The sequence below is a fragment of the Hypanus sabinus genome, chromosome 22, assembly GCF_030144855.1.
Source record: "Hypanus sabinus isolate sHypSab1 chromosome 22, sHypSab1.hap1, whole genome shotgun sequence".
Lineage (NCBI taxonomy): Eukaryota > Metazoa > Chordata > Chondrichthyes > Myliobatiformes > Dasyatidae > Hypanus > Hypanus sabinus.
In genome coordinates, this window is record NC_082727.1 from 6,344,032 (window position 1) to 6,358,536 (window position 14,505).

The 14,505-nt window shown below is 39.9% G+C and overlaps 1 protein-coding gene across 1 annotated transcript in view; it reads right to left on the minus strand.

Moving 5' to 3' along the window:
• The window catches only part of LOC132379726 (VPS10 domain-containing receptor SorCS1-like), a 1,404,942-nt gene that overhangs the window by 28,583 nt on the left and 1,361,854 nt on the right, over positions 1 to 14,505 (minus strand). Inside the window, exons 23-24 of the mRNA XM_059948015.1 lie at positions 11,808 to 11,936; positions 7,346 to 7,445 (exon numbers count right to left, since the gene is read on the minus strand). Coding sequence (XP_059803998.1) covers positions 7,346 to 7,445; positions 11,808 to 11,936 — 229 coding nt within the window. The remainder of the gene's footprint in view (positions 1 to 7,345; positions 7,446 to 11,807; positions 11,937 to 14,505) is intronic.

The following is a 14,505-nucleotide window of genomic DNA, read 5'->3' on the forward strand; positions in this document are numbered from 1 at the left end:
AATGGATGTGACAAATAAAAGTTCAAAGTAAATTTATTATCAAAGTACATTTTTATTACCCTGAGATTCATTTTCTTGCATGTATTCACAGTAGAGCAAAGAAATACAAAAGAATCAGTGTAAAACTATACAAACAAACACTGGCAAGCAACTGATGTGGTAAAGGATTGGGAATGGCACATCCTTTCCTGAACAGCATCTGGGTCATCTGACAAGAGCAACAAACTTGGACACTTCCCAAGAAACATGGATGTCCATTCTGTCAGTGACTGGACTTCTCACAGAATTTTCCTCGGGTCTGGAGATGCCACCTACTTTATGTAGGGAGAATATCATCTAACAAAGAGTGCATTTGTTTGGAGTTCTACAAAAGATGGTTTTGACTTTATCATATTGAACATGAATGCCAACACTTCCTCATTCCTAACTGAAAAATTTGCCATAGATACCCATTTCTAAATTTACAGATTAAGAACACAAAACTATGATGTAGACAGAAAATGCTCAAACAGTTCAGCAAGTCAGGTCATTTCTCAAGGAAGAAAAACCAAGTTAAGGTTTCAGGTCGAAAACCCTTGGTCAGTGAGAAAAAAGAAGCTTGTTAAGTGCAGTGAGGGTGAGAGACAGGATCTTTCTGGTAACCACGGGGATAAATTTGAAACAAGGTTATCGGGTCAACGAATGAATAGAGTTCGGCACTTTTTAAAAACATAAAGCTAGATATTTTGTAGAACTGATATGGGATTAAAGAATGGGGCAAGAGGATAATTGAGATGATTAATCAATTTGTGCATTCCATTTGAGGTTCTTTCTGAGAACACAACAGTTCAATTGGTTTTCTGATTACTTTACTTGGAGGCCGGCAAACTGATTTTGATAGGTGAGAGGATTCTTAGATGAGAGGAATTCATTTCAATACTGACACAATTGTCAATATCACATTTTACTTTGATGAAGTGCTTTGCGAGGTTGCTAGAATTAACTCCTGCCTGAACAAGAACATGGACCTGCTGCAATGCAATCTCAGCGGTTCTCCACTTGGCTTTAAAAAACCTAGGTAACAGTAAAATATCACTCAGGCTTCTGTTTAGCTTTGGGAGTCTGGGAGCAGTACAGGAATGGTCACCCTCCAATCTCTAGGAAGCAAAAAAAGTGTCTGGTGCACTTGAACCGATTGAGGTGGAGGGTACAGATTGACCAGAGCAGGATGTTGGGGATGAAGAAGTAACTGACCACTCTCTAGGAACACCACAGCATCACCACACATGTGGAAGTATCATCCTCAAAGCTGGAGCCAGCCCATGAACACTGAGACAATTCACCAAGGATGTGGGCACGATAGCTCAGGCTGTGTGCCACAACCCAATCATGGAAATAAAAATGGTAACCCTAAATGTGCACAGTGGGAAGAGTACAACAGGATGTGTCAATGCCCCGTGATGCCTTGCAAGCTCAAGGCCAATGAAACACTCTTACAGGAGTCGCAGAGGGCTACCACACCTCTGCAACTACCAGAGGTGGTTGTGATGGTCGTTGTTGTGTATTTAATATTTCACTAATATTGGAGTAATCTTGTAAACATATTGTTTAATTAAGCATTCTTGTTCATTTAAGTAATTAGTTATGGGTTCTATGTAAAAATACATTAGTTGCAGATCTTGTCATGCTACTACATGATACGTGCTAGCCTTGTAGGAAGTAAACTGGAAGTTACACCTTTTTTCAGACTTCCATCTTCATTTGAATAAATTCAATGTTTTGAAGTTCTATAACATAAAATTAGTAACAAGGTATTTTTTAAACAGACCCAACATAGCCACCAACCTGTTAAAGTAGAGTGAGATGTTAGAACTGTAAAAAAAAGTTGTGAGGAAGGTTGAATTTAAAAGAAACAGGCCAGCATGTGCAGAGTCACCGTTTTAAAAAGAGCATGTTGTGCAGAAAAAAATAAATGGTTTTCACAGTGAAGAGAAATAGAGAAAAATTCAAGTTGCTGTTTCAAAAAGGGCACAAATCTGCACGCTATTGATGAAAAATCTGATAATGATGAGAGTGCAACAGGACTGGGTACCTTTGAGATTTACGATTTGGGAGCTAACAGGAGACAAGCAATATGGCAGAAGTGAATGGCAAATTAATTAAAATGCAATTGGACTCCGGTTCAGCTGTTTCAGTCATTCTGCAAAATGAGTTTGAGAGGCATTTTAAAGATACTAAACTGAAGCCTGCAGATATCCAACTAAGAACTTATACTGGAGAAAAGCTAACTCCTGTGGGAATGACATTTGTGACAGTGAAATACAGCAACTAGCAAGCCACATTGAGCTTGTATGTGTAAAAACAGGAGGACAAGTGTTGTGGGGGTGTGATTGGCTGAGACAACTACAAGTTAATTGGAGATGCATCCACTATTTGCATGCCACATCCACTGTAATGAAGCCATACGAGAGCAAATTAGGAAAGACATCAGATGATGTCTCCACTATCTCCATACCGAATACCATGAACTGGTGCCCAACAGAGGACAGGCAGATGTTGGTGCCTGCCGTTGAAAGGGATATTTGACAAAGGAAGGACCATGCTGCTCAGAGGAAGCATGAAAGTGGCAAAAACAGTGCTTCAACTACAACAGGTTTTGTAGGCCACAGAGCCATTAAAATTCAAAGTCAAAATAAAATTATTATCTATGTACCATATCCTACCTTGAGATTCACTTCTTAGAGGAAAATAAAGAAATACAATAGAATTTATGAAAAGTTATACATAAAATCAACAATACTCATTACACAGACCAAGAAACAAAACCTACCGGCGATGACAACCTTTGAATTTGTTTGTTCAATGCATCTGCACCCCACACCCTTTCTCTTACTGAAGGCAAACGTGCTACTCTCTCTTACCCAGCTCTAATGGACGATTATAGCCTCAAAGCATTGACTGCTTCTACTTCACAATTTCTCCCTCTTAGATGCTGCCTGACCTGCTGAGTTCCTGAAGGATTTTGTTTTCATTCTAGATTCTGATGTCTTCAGTCTGTGCTTTCACTTCCACAGATACCGTCTAACCTGCTGAGTTTTTCAATTTAACTCTGATTTTGTCTCACTCTTCCAGCATCAGTAGTTCCTTTTGGGTCTTCACAGGGGACTTTTGCCTCATTTAGGCCCTGCAATCTATTCTTCCTCACTTGCCCACCAACTGCTTTCTTCTATTTTGTCTCTTACATGCACTAATGGATAATTACAGTTGCCAGATAACCATTGAGCCACATAGAACCATAGAACACCACAGCACAGTACAGGCCCTTCAGCCCTCCAAGTTGTGCTGACCCATATAGTCCTTAAAAAACAGTACTAAACCCACACTACCCCATAACCCTCCATTTTTTTTTCATACATGTGCCTGTCCAAGAGGCTCTTAAATACCCCTACTGTTTTAACCTCCACCACCATCCCTGGCAAGTCATTCCAGGCACTCACAACCCTCTGTATAGAAAACTTACCCCTGATGTCTCCCCTAAACTTCCCTCCCTTAATTTTGTACATATGCCCTCTGGTGTTTGCTATTGGTGCCCTGGGTAACAGGTACTGACTAGCCACCTTATCTATGCCTCTCATAATCTTGTAGACATCTAATAAGTCCCCTCTCATTCTTCTACGCTACAAAGAGGAAAGTCCCAGCTCTGCTAAGTTGCTTCATATGACTTGTTCTCCAAACCAGGCAACATCCTGGTAAATCTCCTCTGCACTCTCTCCATAGCTTCCCATATTGGGAATGTGGGAGGAAACCTTTGGAAAGCCCACATGGTCACTGCGGACAGTCTCCATCCGGACTGCACTCAAGGTCAGAACCTGACCAAATTGCTGGAGCGATGAAGCAGCAGCACTAACCTCTGCAACACCGTGCCACCCTCATGGTGTACAGGCAGGGTGGGGAGATGGTAGAATAGATGAATCCGAACAAACTGTGTATTTATAGTTTAACAAAACAGGGAGAAATACAGTAACAGGCCATTCCAGTCTAGTAAGCCCATGCTGCCCAGGAATACCAATGTAACCAATTAATCTAGAAGTCTTTGGAATGTGGGAGGAAATCGGAGCACCTAGAGGAAACACACATGGTCTCGGGGAGAACGTACAAACCCCTTACAGAGTTTGGTTGGTGTTGTAATAAGTTTACACAAGCTGCTATGTTGCCGTGCAGCCAAACTACTTCCCTAGTAACCATGAGGATCAAAGCTAATGCTGTTTTTTTGGTTAGCGGATTCAGAATCATATCATGTGACTTGCATTTCTTGTAACACACTGGAAGTGTCAGCAAAAGATCCTTTCGCCTCTCTTATCAACCACCAATGAAAATTACAGTAACATCCACCCTAAAGTACCACTCAATAGTATGAACATATCTTTTTCTCATCTCCGCTAGACACTGTGCCCAAAGAAATGATTGACAAAATCACACCGTAACAATTGCCAAGATGAAAAAAGACTGTGATCCCCAATGGCGAAGCAGCTGATGGGAGATTGAACATAGCAGAGTACAACATAGTAACAGTCCCTTTGGCCCACAGTATTGTGTCAAACTAATTAAGCTAATAAAACACAGAAACATAGAAAACCTACAGCACAATACAGGCCCTTCAGCCCAAAAAGTTGTGCTGAACATGTCCCTACCTTAGAAATTACTGGACTTATCTATAGCCCTCTATTTTACTAAGCTCCGTACCTATCTAAAAGTCTCTTAAAAGACCCTATCGTATCTGCCTCCACCACCATTGCCAGAAGCCCATTCCACGCACTCACCACTCCCTGAGTAAAAAGCTTACCCCTGATATCCCTTCTGTACCTACTCCCCAGCACCTTAAGCCTGTATCCTCTTGTGGCAACTATTTCAGCCCTGGCTATCTGACTATCCACACAACCAATGCCTCTCATCATCTTATACACTTAATGACACCTAATCCCTTCATCCTGGTCGATATCCCTCTATTCTCTGGATACTCAGGTGCCCATCTAAGAGACTCTAAAATGTCTTTCTTGTTCTCTGCTTTCAACATTTCCTAGGTACTGCACTCCCATTTTCTGTCTAAAAGTACTTGCCTTGCCCATCACCTTTGAAATTCTCCCCCTCTCACCTTAAATACTCTAGTGTAAGACATTTCAAACCTGGGAAATAGATACTGTTTGTCTGCTTTATCTATGATTATATAGATCAGTCACAAAATTACTTAGCATTTATTTTATTTATTTAGAGATACAGTGTGGAATAGGCCCTTCTGGCCCTTTGACTCATAACGCCAGCAGCCCATTGATTTAATCCCAGCCTAATCATGGGACAATTTACAATGACCAATTAATTTACTAACCAGTATGTCTTTAGACTGTGGGAGGACACAGGAACACCTGGAGGAAACCCATGCAGTCAGAGGGAGAACATACAAACTCCTTACAGATAACGCTGGAATTGAACTCTGAACACTGACGCCCCTAGCTATAATAGCGTCAAGCTAACCACTAGGCTACTATAATGTGCTACTGCCTTGTTACAAACCTTTCAAAGCAGTTAACATTGATACATTGCATAGGAAAAGATTTCAATTACAACAAGAACATTAACCTTTCTCTGACAAAACATTTAGGACAACAGTAGTAATTACAGAAAGCATGCTCCTGCCCCTTAGTTACCACAAAATAATAATACATTGGCACCTGATATTAAGCATAGTTTGTAACACACAGTACCAAATAGAACTCAATGCTTCAGCTGATAGCAATATACTGGATTTTATATACATATATATATATATATATATATATATATATATATATATATATAACACACACATATACATATACATACACACATATATATATGTATGTATGTATATATATGAAGTATTTCTACAGGGCAGTGTAGGAGTAGTTTCCAAATGCACGTGCAAATAGGAGAATTTGGGTGAAATTAAGGCAGCGCAAATTCCACACTGAATGGATAGAAGTATCTAGAGTTCTTTGTGATATCCTCACTTGTGGTATCAGGAAGAAAGAATGTAGCCAGTAACATGGTGCTCATTCAATGCTAGTGACCACAGGTGAATTTCTACCTGAAAATGTATTAAGCCATGGTGGAAATACTCAGTCAGCCACAAGGTTAAAGTCAATCCTATTGTAACAGACTTCTCACCACTGCTTCTCAAGTCTCCTTCATCATTCATTAAAGCATTAAAGTCGTTCAAGCCCAATCTGCCCAAATTTCCTAGCTCTGCTAGACTTCACCAAGCAACAGGATATTGAAGCAAGTGAAAAGGCTGAAATTGGGGCTCTTATCTGGCAGAAACCTATTAAATGCACAAGAATGTGGGATGGTCCATTTGAACGTTACATTTTATCTGATTTATTAGAAGAGAAGTGGACAAAACAATTGAAATAAAGGTGAAAGGAGAAGAAAGTTCTTTGCAATGTGTAATAATGAGATTTAATAAGTTTGATGCTTTACCCCTGTGAAGAATGACAGACAAATTCATTCAGGTAAGGTTATTTATCTACCTAATTATTTATTGATTGATTGAGATACAATGTGGAATAGGTCCTTCTGGCCCTAAGAGCCACACCACCCAGCAAGCCCTGATTTAACCCTAATCATGGAACAATTTACAATGACCAATTAACCTACTAATCGGTATGTCTTTGGACTGTGGAATGAAACTGGTGGATCCAGAAAAAGCACATGCATTCCATGGAGAGTCCATTCAAACTCCTTACAGATGATGTTGGATTTGAACTATTATGAATCCATCATGGCTATCACTAGACCCCATCATTGCAGGCACCTTCTAAAGGCTTTGCCTCAAAAAAGCCACATCCATCACGAAGGACTCTGACCATCCAAGATATGTATGAGGAAGAAACAAAAACAGACGCCAGGAAAAAGACACAGTTCAAACAATAACTAGGATGACAGTGAACAGCAATCTCAGAACTCAGCTGTGAAACATATCCCATTTGGTACTCAGTAACATAAAAAAATTTGGACGTTTGAAGTCTGGTTTGTCAAATCAAGACCTCAGCAACAAATAACTTGTTTATCTCTCAATCTCTCTTGTCAAGGTTCTGGCAGCTTACTTGCCTACCTGTACTATGCTTTTCCCTTTATTACAATATTCTTCATTCTGCTAATGTTTTTTACTATGTACCATATTGATGAACTGATATTTGGAATGATCATGCTGGATAGCATGCAAGACAAAGCTTTTCACAGTATCTCAATACTCATGACTATAATAAACCAATTACCAGTAAAACAGCACAACGTAGCCTTCGGCGGGACACTGTCTAATGAGCACACTTACCTAATGTGAGATGAGCAGTGGAAACGATGACTCGGATGCCAGGCTTTATCTCAAATTGAATCCGATTCTGATTCAATGTGTTAATCACCATGTCTAAAATCTGAGGTAGAAGCAGGGTTTGTGAGATCAGTCCACAGAGCCATTGAAAAACATTATTAAACCCTCCATCAGCCAAGATGGATTACAAGGATATCCATAGTCATACATTTGTAGAATTGCTGCCACATTAAGTTTATTCTGGCAAGTTGAGTATTAGGAAGGATGTGATTAAGCTAGAAAGGGTACAGAAGATATTCACAAGGATGTTTTCTAGTTTGAAGGGCTTGAAATACAAGATGAGATTGTGTAGCCTGGGTGTGTTTCCATTGGAGAAGTAACCTGATAGAGATATCTGAAACCATGGAAGGCACAGATTAGGTAGTGTCTGTTTCCCATGAGAGTGGTCTCTAAAACTACTTAAGGTGAGGGGGGGGGTTGAAAGGGGATACGAGGGAATAGAGGGTGTCTGGAATGAAGATGCCAGAGGAGGTGGAGGAAGTGGGAACAGTAATAGTAGAATAGTAGAATAGTAGAAGCATCTTGACAGGTACTTGAAGAAGCAGAGCATAGAATGATATGGAAATGATGCTAATGGCTCGGATTAATATACATAGGCTCGACGATGGACTGAAGTGCGCATCTTTTATTACCCTGAATTGGGAAATCAACTTGCTTGGACTTTTTGGAAGATGAGAGAGAATAGGTGGCAAGAAATAAATGAAACTGATGGTGAGTTCTGAGTCAGTATGGACTCTATGAGCCAAGTGGCTTCCTCCTGTACCATTAGGAACTATGAGGAAATAATATCAGTGAAAAGTAATGGAAATTTAATTTTTACAGAATTTCAGGTCACCATAATCAACAGTGATAACAAATTAGATGTATTCAGTGTCGAATAAGGTGGTATCTAGAGCATACATTGGGTCCATGAAAAAACTACGTCTCCTTTCTCCACAACTCTGCAAATTCATTTTTCAGGCAATAAGATGCATATTCCTGAATCTTGTTGATCTAGTAAAGCTGCTGCACCCAGTAGCCACTTTATTAGATATTTAGGTATGTTTGTGGAGTTTTTGCACCATTCTCTGTAATCTCTGGAGATTATTGTGTGTGAAAATCCCAGGAAATCAGCAGTTTCTGAAATACTCAAACCACCCCATCTGGCACCAACCATCAGTCCATGGTTAAAGTCACTTGGATCACATTTTTTCCATTGAGATGATTGGTCTGAACAACTGAACCTCTTGATCACATCACCATGCTGTTATGCATTGAGTTTCTGCCATATGATTGGTTATTTGTATTAATGAGCAGATGCACAGATGTATGTAATAAAGTGGCCACTGAGTTTATCATTATGGAGTAGCTATTTAATTATGAATGCCTAAGTTTATGTAGTTTTATGCAGACATGTGGAATCCTTATTATGATAAATTATATTTGGAGGCGACTAAATATATTAAATACAATCAATGAATCTCATTATCATTGGTTCTTGGTGGTTGCAGTAGTGAGCAATGATCCCAGTTTGGCTTTATACTGCTCAGCACGAGCAAATTTAATGAATCACTTTCTTATAAGCTGCAACATACATGAAATTTCTTCAGCAGAAAACTGATTAACATACTCTCACTGCAGACAAGAACATTAACTTGTACCATTCATTAATTCTGTACCAAAATAGTTCATTGCTTTTGATAGGTAATGGACTTGGACAAACAAAGCCAATTCCTTAACTTGCTGGAGGTGGTGCATTGCCGAATCTCACCAGGAATCTTACTGCATTGCCAGGTGAAATGCGAGAATTACTTGGAAATTCATTATCAGAAAAGACTGAAAGAGCAATTTCCAACTTCTCTTCCGAGAAGTTGCAGCAGGAATATGGAGTGTTGGTGCAAGTGACTGAATCTTCAATGTCCTTAACATTTTTGCATTTGCATCTTTTCTTTTTACATATTGTAGTTGGATATCAAGGCCAAAATGCCTTCAGTATTAATGCCCAACAATGCATCTGATTTTCACCCACGTTCCTCACTGAGAAACCTGCTGGCTCACTAAACACTGTTATTGTAGTGGCGTGTATGAGGATTGTCAATTGTACATGGAAAAAAGGTATCTTTTAATTTAAAAAATAATTTCAATGCAATATTCGCATGCCTTACTTTGACAAAACTTTAAGAATGTAAGAGATACGAAATGATAAAAGTTTAAAATTCATCAAATTTACCTTAATATTTGTTATAATAGAAAGATGTTTTTGGAGAAATAGAGAAACTAATATTTTTCATTCATTCTGAGTCATATCATGATATGGCACATAAAAATACTCATGAGGTGAGAGTTTCTGGGAACTGTGGGGTAGAACAGAGTCAACACTAAAATTCTATGCATCAGAATATCTGAAGTGATGTGATACCAGTGTTCTATTAATCTAAGTTGAATTTACCCCCATTTGCTCAATGCCACCTTGTGTCACTAGATGTACCTCATTTGTCTCAAATGAATATAAAAAGCAAGGATGTATTGCTGAAACATTATAAGGCATTGGTCAGACCATATCTGGAATATTGTGAGCAGTTTTGGGTCCCATGTCTAAGAAAGGATGTGCTAATATTGGAGGAGGTCAGAGGAAGTTTACAATGGTCCTGGGAATGAAAGGGTTAATGTATGAGGAGTTTTTGATGGTTCTGGGCCTGTTCTCACTGAAGTTTAGAAAAACGAGAGGAATCTTATTTAAACCTATTGAAAAGTCTAGATATAATGATGTGGAGAGGATATTTCCTACAGTGGTAGAGTCTAGGACAAGAGGGCATAGCCTCAGAAGGAAAGGAGATCCCTTTAGAACAGAGGTAAATAGAAATTTCTTCAGCTATAGAATGGTGAATCTGTGGAATTTATTGCCACAGACAGCTATAGAGGCCAAGACATTGGGTTTATCTAATGCAAAGATTGATAGGTTCTTGGATTAGTAGGAGCTTCAAAGGTTACGGGGAAAAGGGAAGAGCGTGGAGTTGAGATGGAAAATAAATCAGCCATGATTGAATGGAGAAGGAATTTCAATGATCCAAATGACCTAATTCTGCTCCTAGGTCTTATGAATCCATGAACTTGTTTTAGTGTTTGGGACATTTTGTTCAGGTGGAGGAGGTGTAGAGTATTAAACCTTTTATTCAATATAGTGGTAACTCTATTACAGAGAGCATATACTTACTGCTTATAGCAGAGATTTGGTTCCAATTTCAGCCTGGTGCTTGTGAGAACTGCTGAGAGAATCATCGAGGTCTCTTTTCCCTCCCCCATCCAGGGCACACACCAGAAGTGCTATATTTGCAGAGCTCTCAGCATTGTCAAGGTCCCCTCCCACTTGTCCCTCAATGTCTTTGACCTCTGACGGTCAGGCAGAAAATAACAGTCTAAGAAGGAGGACTGTTAGGCTGTGAAACTGCATCTTCCCCCAGGCGATGAGAATTCTGAACCCTGCATACACTGTTTATGACAGGGCCAGTTGCATTATCCTGTTGTAGATTTAACTATATGTCAACTCGAACTGTACATCTACCGATCGCTTATTATCTGTTAATGTTATTTTATGTGCTGTGTGTGATATATGAACTGTGTTTTGCACCTTGGCCCCATAGAAATGTTGTTTTGCTTAGCTCTATATACGTATGTGGCTGAATGACAATAAACTTAACCTTGAACATGGAAACCTCCCTATGCATCAAATTCCCAATACTGATCTCAAATTAAACAGAAAGAGTAGGCCATGCAGTTATTCTGGGGACTAAAGAAGGGTGCAGTATTGTCCCTCAGTTAGTACTCTATCTGAAGTATTTCTATGTGAACTTTTCTTCTGTGTCCTCCTGTCCATCAGTGGAAATTGGAAAGGGAGTGTGACACACTCAACGTGAACTTGTTGAGTGCAGTCTGGATTCACATCAGCACCTGAAGCCAAACAACACTGAGGTGAAAGTAAGATGAAAACAATTCCAGTGTGATGGGCAATTGTTGCCTTTTAAACCCCATTACCACCTTTTGGGCAGCAGGGTAGTGCAGCTCTCTCACAGCTTTAGCAACCCAGGTTTGACTCTCACCTTTGGAGCCGTCTGCGTGGAGTTTACACATTCTACCTGTGTCTATGTGGATTTCCTTGGGATATTGTAGATGCCTCCTATATCCCAAAAGTGTGCTGGTTATTAGTTTAATTGGCTGGTGTAAAATCCCTTTAATGTATTAGTGGGGCTTGTTAATGAGTACGTGTACAAAAATAGTTGCAGGGAAATAAGTCATTGCCAGCATATTCATGATGGGCTAAATAATTTGCTTCTATTGTGATATGAGACATGAGTGGAATGCTTTTCTGTGGTTACTCATCAGGTGATCTGTGAAAAGTCTAAAATATATCCAGCAGATGGTGACTCACCTGATCTAAACTCATGCTGCTTAACCTCTCTTGGGCTGAGCCTCGATGTGGGAGGATATAAAGTTCTGCTGCTGTTGGCAACCCTGGGAGGATGGCTAGCAACATCCGTTGCTCTGGTAACGCTGTGACCTACAGAACACATAGCCACACTTCATTATGTTTTCAAAATACTAGGGCACGTTTTAACTTTTTTTTCAAGCCTTATTTTTCAGAATTAGGTTCCCAAACGCATCTACTAATCTCAAGTTCTGCAGAAGCACAGAGCCACAGAAATGCATACATGAAAATGTAGGAATATAGAGCAACATAAAAGGTCCCAGAGGATCAGGCGGCATCCATGGAGAGAAAGGTACTACGGGACTGTCAACACTTTTGGTTGAGATATCCAGATGAGGGTCTTGCACACAAACATCAAATTCTTTTCTCCAGCTTATCAGGAAGCTCCGTGAAGGGAAATGGACTTAGTCCAGGTAAAGAGTCTTGACCTGAAATGTTGACAGTCCATGTCCTTCACAGATGCTGACTATACTGCTGAGTTCCTCCAGCATCTTACTTGTTGCCACAGTATACATACAGTATCTGTATATTTTGTTAGCTCAGTCCTTCCATAAGGAGTGAACCTCTGTACCATACTGATCCATTACAATTACTTCACAGAAGGGTTACTGTATGGAATGAAACAATTGAGTCAGTGCTGTTTCAATGCAGGAGCAATCCAGATGGACCACTTCCTCTAGCCCAGGTAGTTCGAAAGAAGTACAACCCACTAGGCTGACCTTAGTGGCACTGGGTGCAAAGATTAGTGTGGGATAGCAAATTGGTCTGAAGTTCTACAAATGAATGAGTAAATTGTGAGAAAGGAGTTGAAGCAGTTTGCTTGGTCTTGTTTTGGGAGATCTATTTAGACCAGAGGCTACCAGAGAAGAGGCTTTCCTTAGAAATACTTCCTCTAGAACAACTTTTTTAGAAGTAATACTTATAACTTAAGTTTACCAGCATTAAAAATATCCAATTAGGGAAATCAAATAATAATGCAGCATTATCTAATAAATGAGATAGGTCTTCTGGGGTCAAGATATACTTGGAGCCAAGAAAAGAGCATTCCTTGAATTATTTGGAAGCATGAAGATCTTTGATGACTCTTTCAGATTCTGGATTATTGGTCCAAAATAAAGAATTAAGTCTTTGTTTTGGTATTAAAAAATATCTGGCATGGTCTTGGATATTTGTTGCATCTTTTATTTGTCAATGTGATTTACCAGTGAAGTAATTCGAAGAGTTGTAACGCCAAGTTGTATATAACCAGCTCCTACAATGCAATAGTGATCACAAAACATAGCTTTTGAAATGTCAAATGAAGAGTAAATATTGGTCAGGATAAATTGGAACATTATAATTCCAAGAGACAAAATAAGCTTGAGGGCTTTTGGCTGGTTTAATGAAGTCAACAGTTCCAAGAAGTGAATTGGTCATGCCTGTCTTGTCATTGAGTCCTAAGATCCTTTGAAACAGGCCAAGAAGAACTAATATTATAACAGCTGGGGATAGAGAAGAGATGAATATTTCCAACTGACAATTAGGTAACTAAACTGATCTTCAGTCTTTATGAACAAATCTTGAACATATATAAGCTCCCGAAGAAACCTGGGATGATTTAGTTTAATGTACAGGAGAAAGAGCTGGTTATTTTTACTACACTAGTCATGGTCAAGTGAGACACAGTAGTTATGTCAGTTAGACTAGATTAGAATAATTGAAGGGGCAAAAAACTTACCCATTTTTGAAAAAAAATAATGCAAGCAAGCACACTGTAGTTGCACTCTGTAGTTACCTGTTAGAGTACTACGCTAGGAGTTAAGATGGTGCCAAGTGACTGCCTCTTCAAGCTCATCTATAAAACCAGCTTAAGTTCCCGTCTTCAATGTCTCTTGTTCTCCTTTTCTAGATGGTTGTGGTTCTATCGAGGTCCTGATCTGCAAGCAGCACTCAAACTGAGCAATCTTTTACGATGGATGAGTTCCCGTTGCTGGAGCTCACTGGCTGACCATTTTCCAAAATTCTCCAGGCGCAGCTTGGATGATGGTGCCTCTGGGGTGCAGCCCTGTGGATGACTGATTCCAGGCCAGTGTTACTGACTGAGGCATCGCAGGAGAAGGAACATCAAGACCTTACTGTGGCAGACGTGTGGATGGAGGTCTCTGTGGTCGAGCAGTCACACACTCTCTTTCTCTCGAAAGGGGAAGAGCTTGCTGCTGATTCTCGGGTTGGGAATCTCTGAATAACAATTGGTGTGGCAGACTGTAACACTGTATCAGTGACCGTCAGTCTTCCCTTTTGCTGTGAAAAATGGGTGATATCTCTCGATGCCTTTTTAGTGAGAGGGAGAGACTGTGGCATGTCGAACTGTTGGGTAAACAATAGTTTTTGTTGACTGCTTTTCATGGTCTCTGTTTGGGTGCTTTGCTGTTGCTCGATGGGTGGTGGGCACTGGTGCTTTTCTGCTGAAAGGGGCGAAGTTGATGCTTTGACGCTTACTGCTGCTTGTGTGGTGGAGTGGGGGGGAGAGGAGGCTTTGGGGTTCTAAAGTTCTGCCATTCATTCTTTTGGGGTTCTTTGTTTTTTTGTGGAGCATTTCAGGTTGTATACTATATACATTCTCTGGTAATAAATGGAACCATTTGAACCATTTAATTTCCTG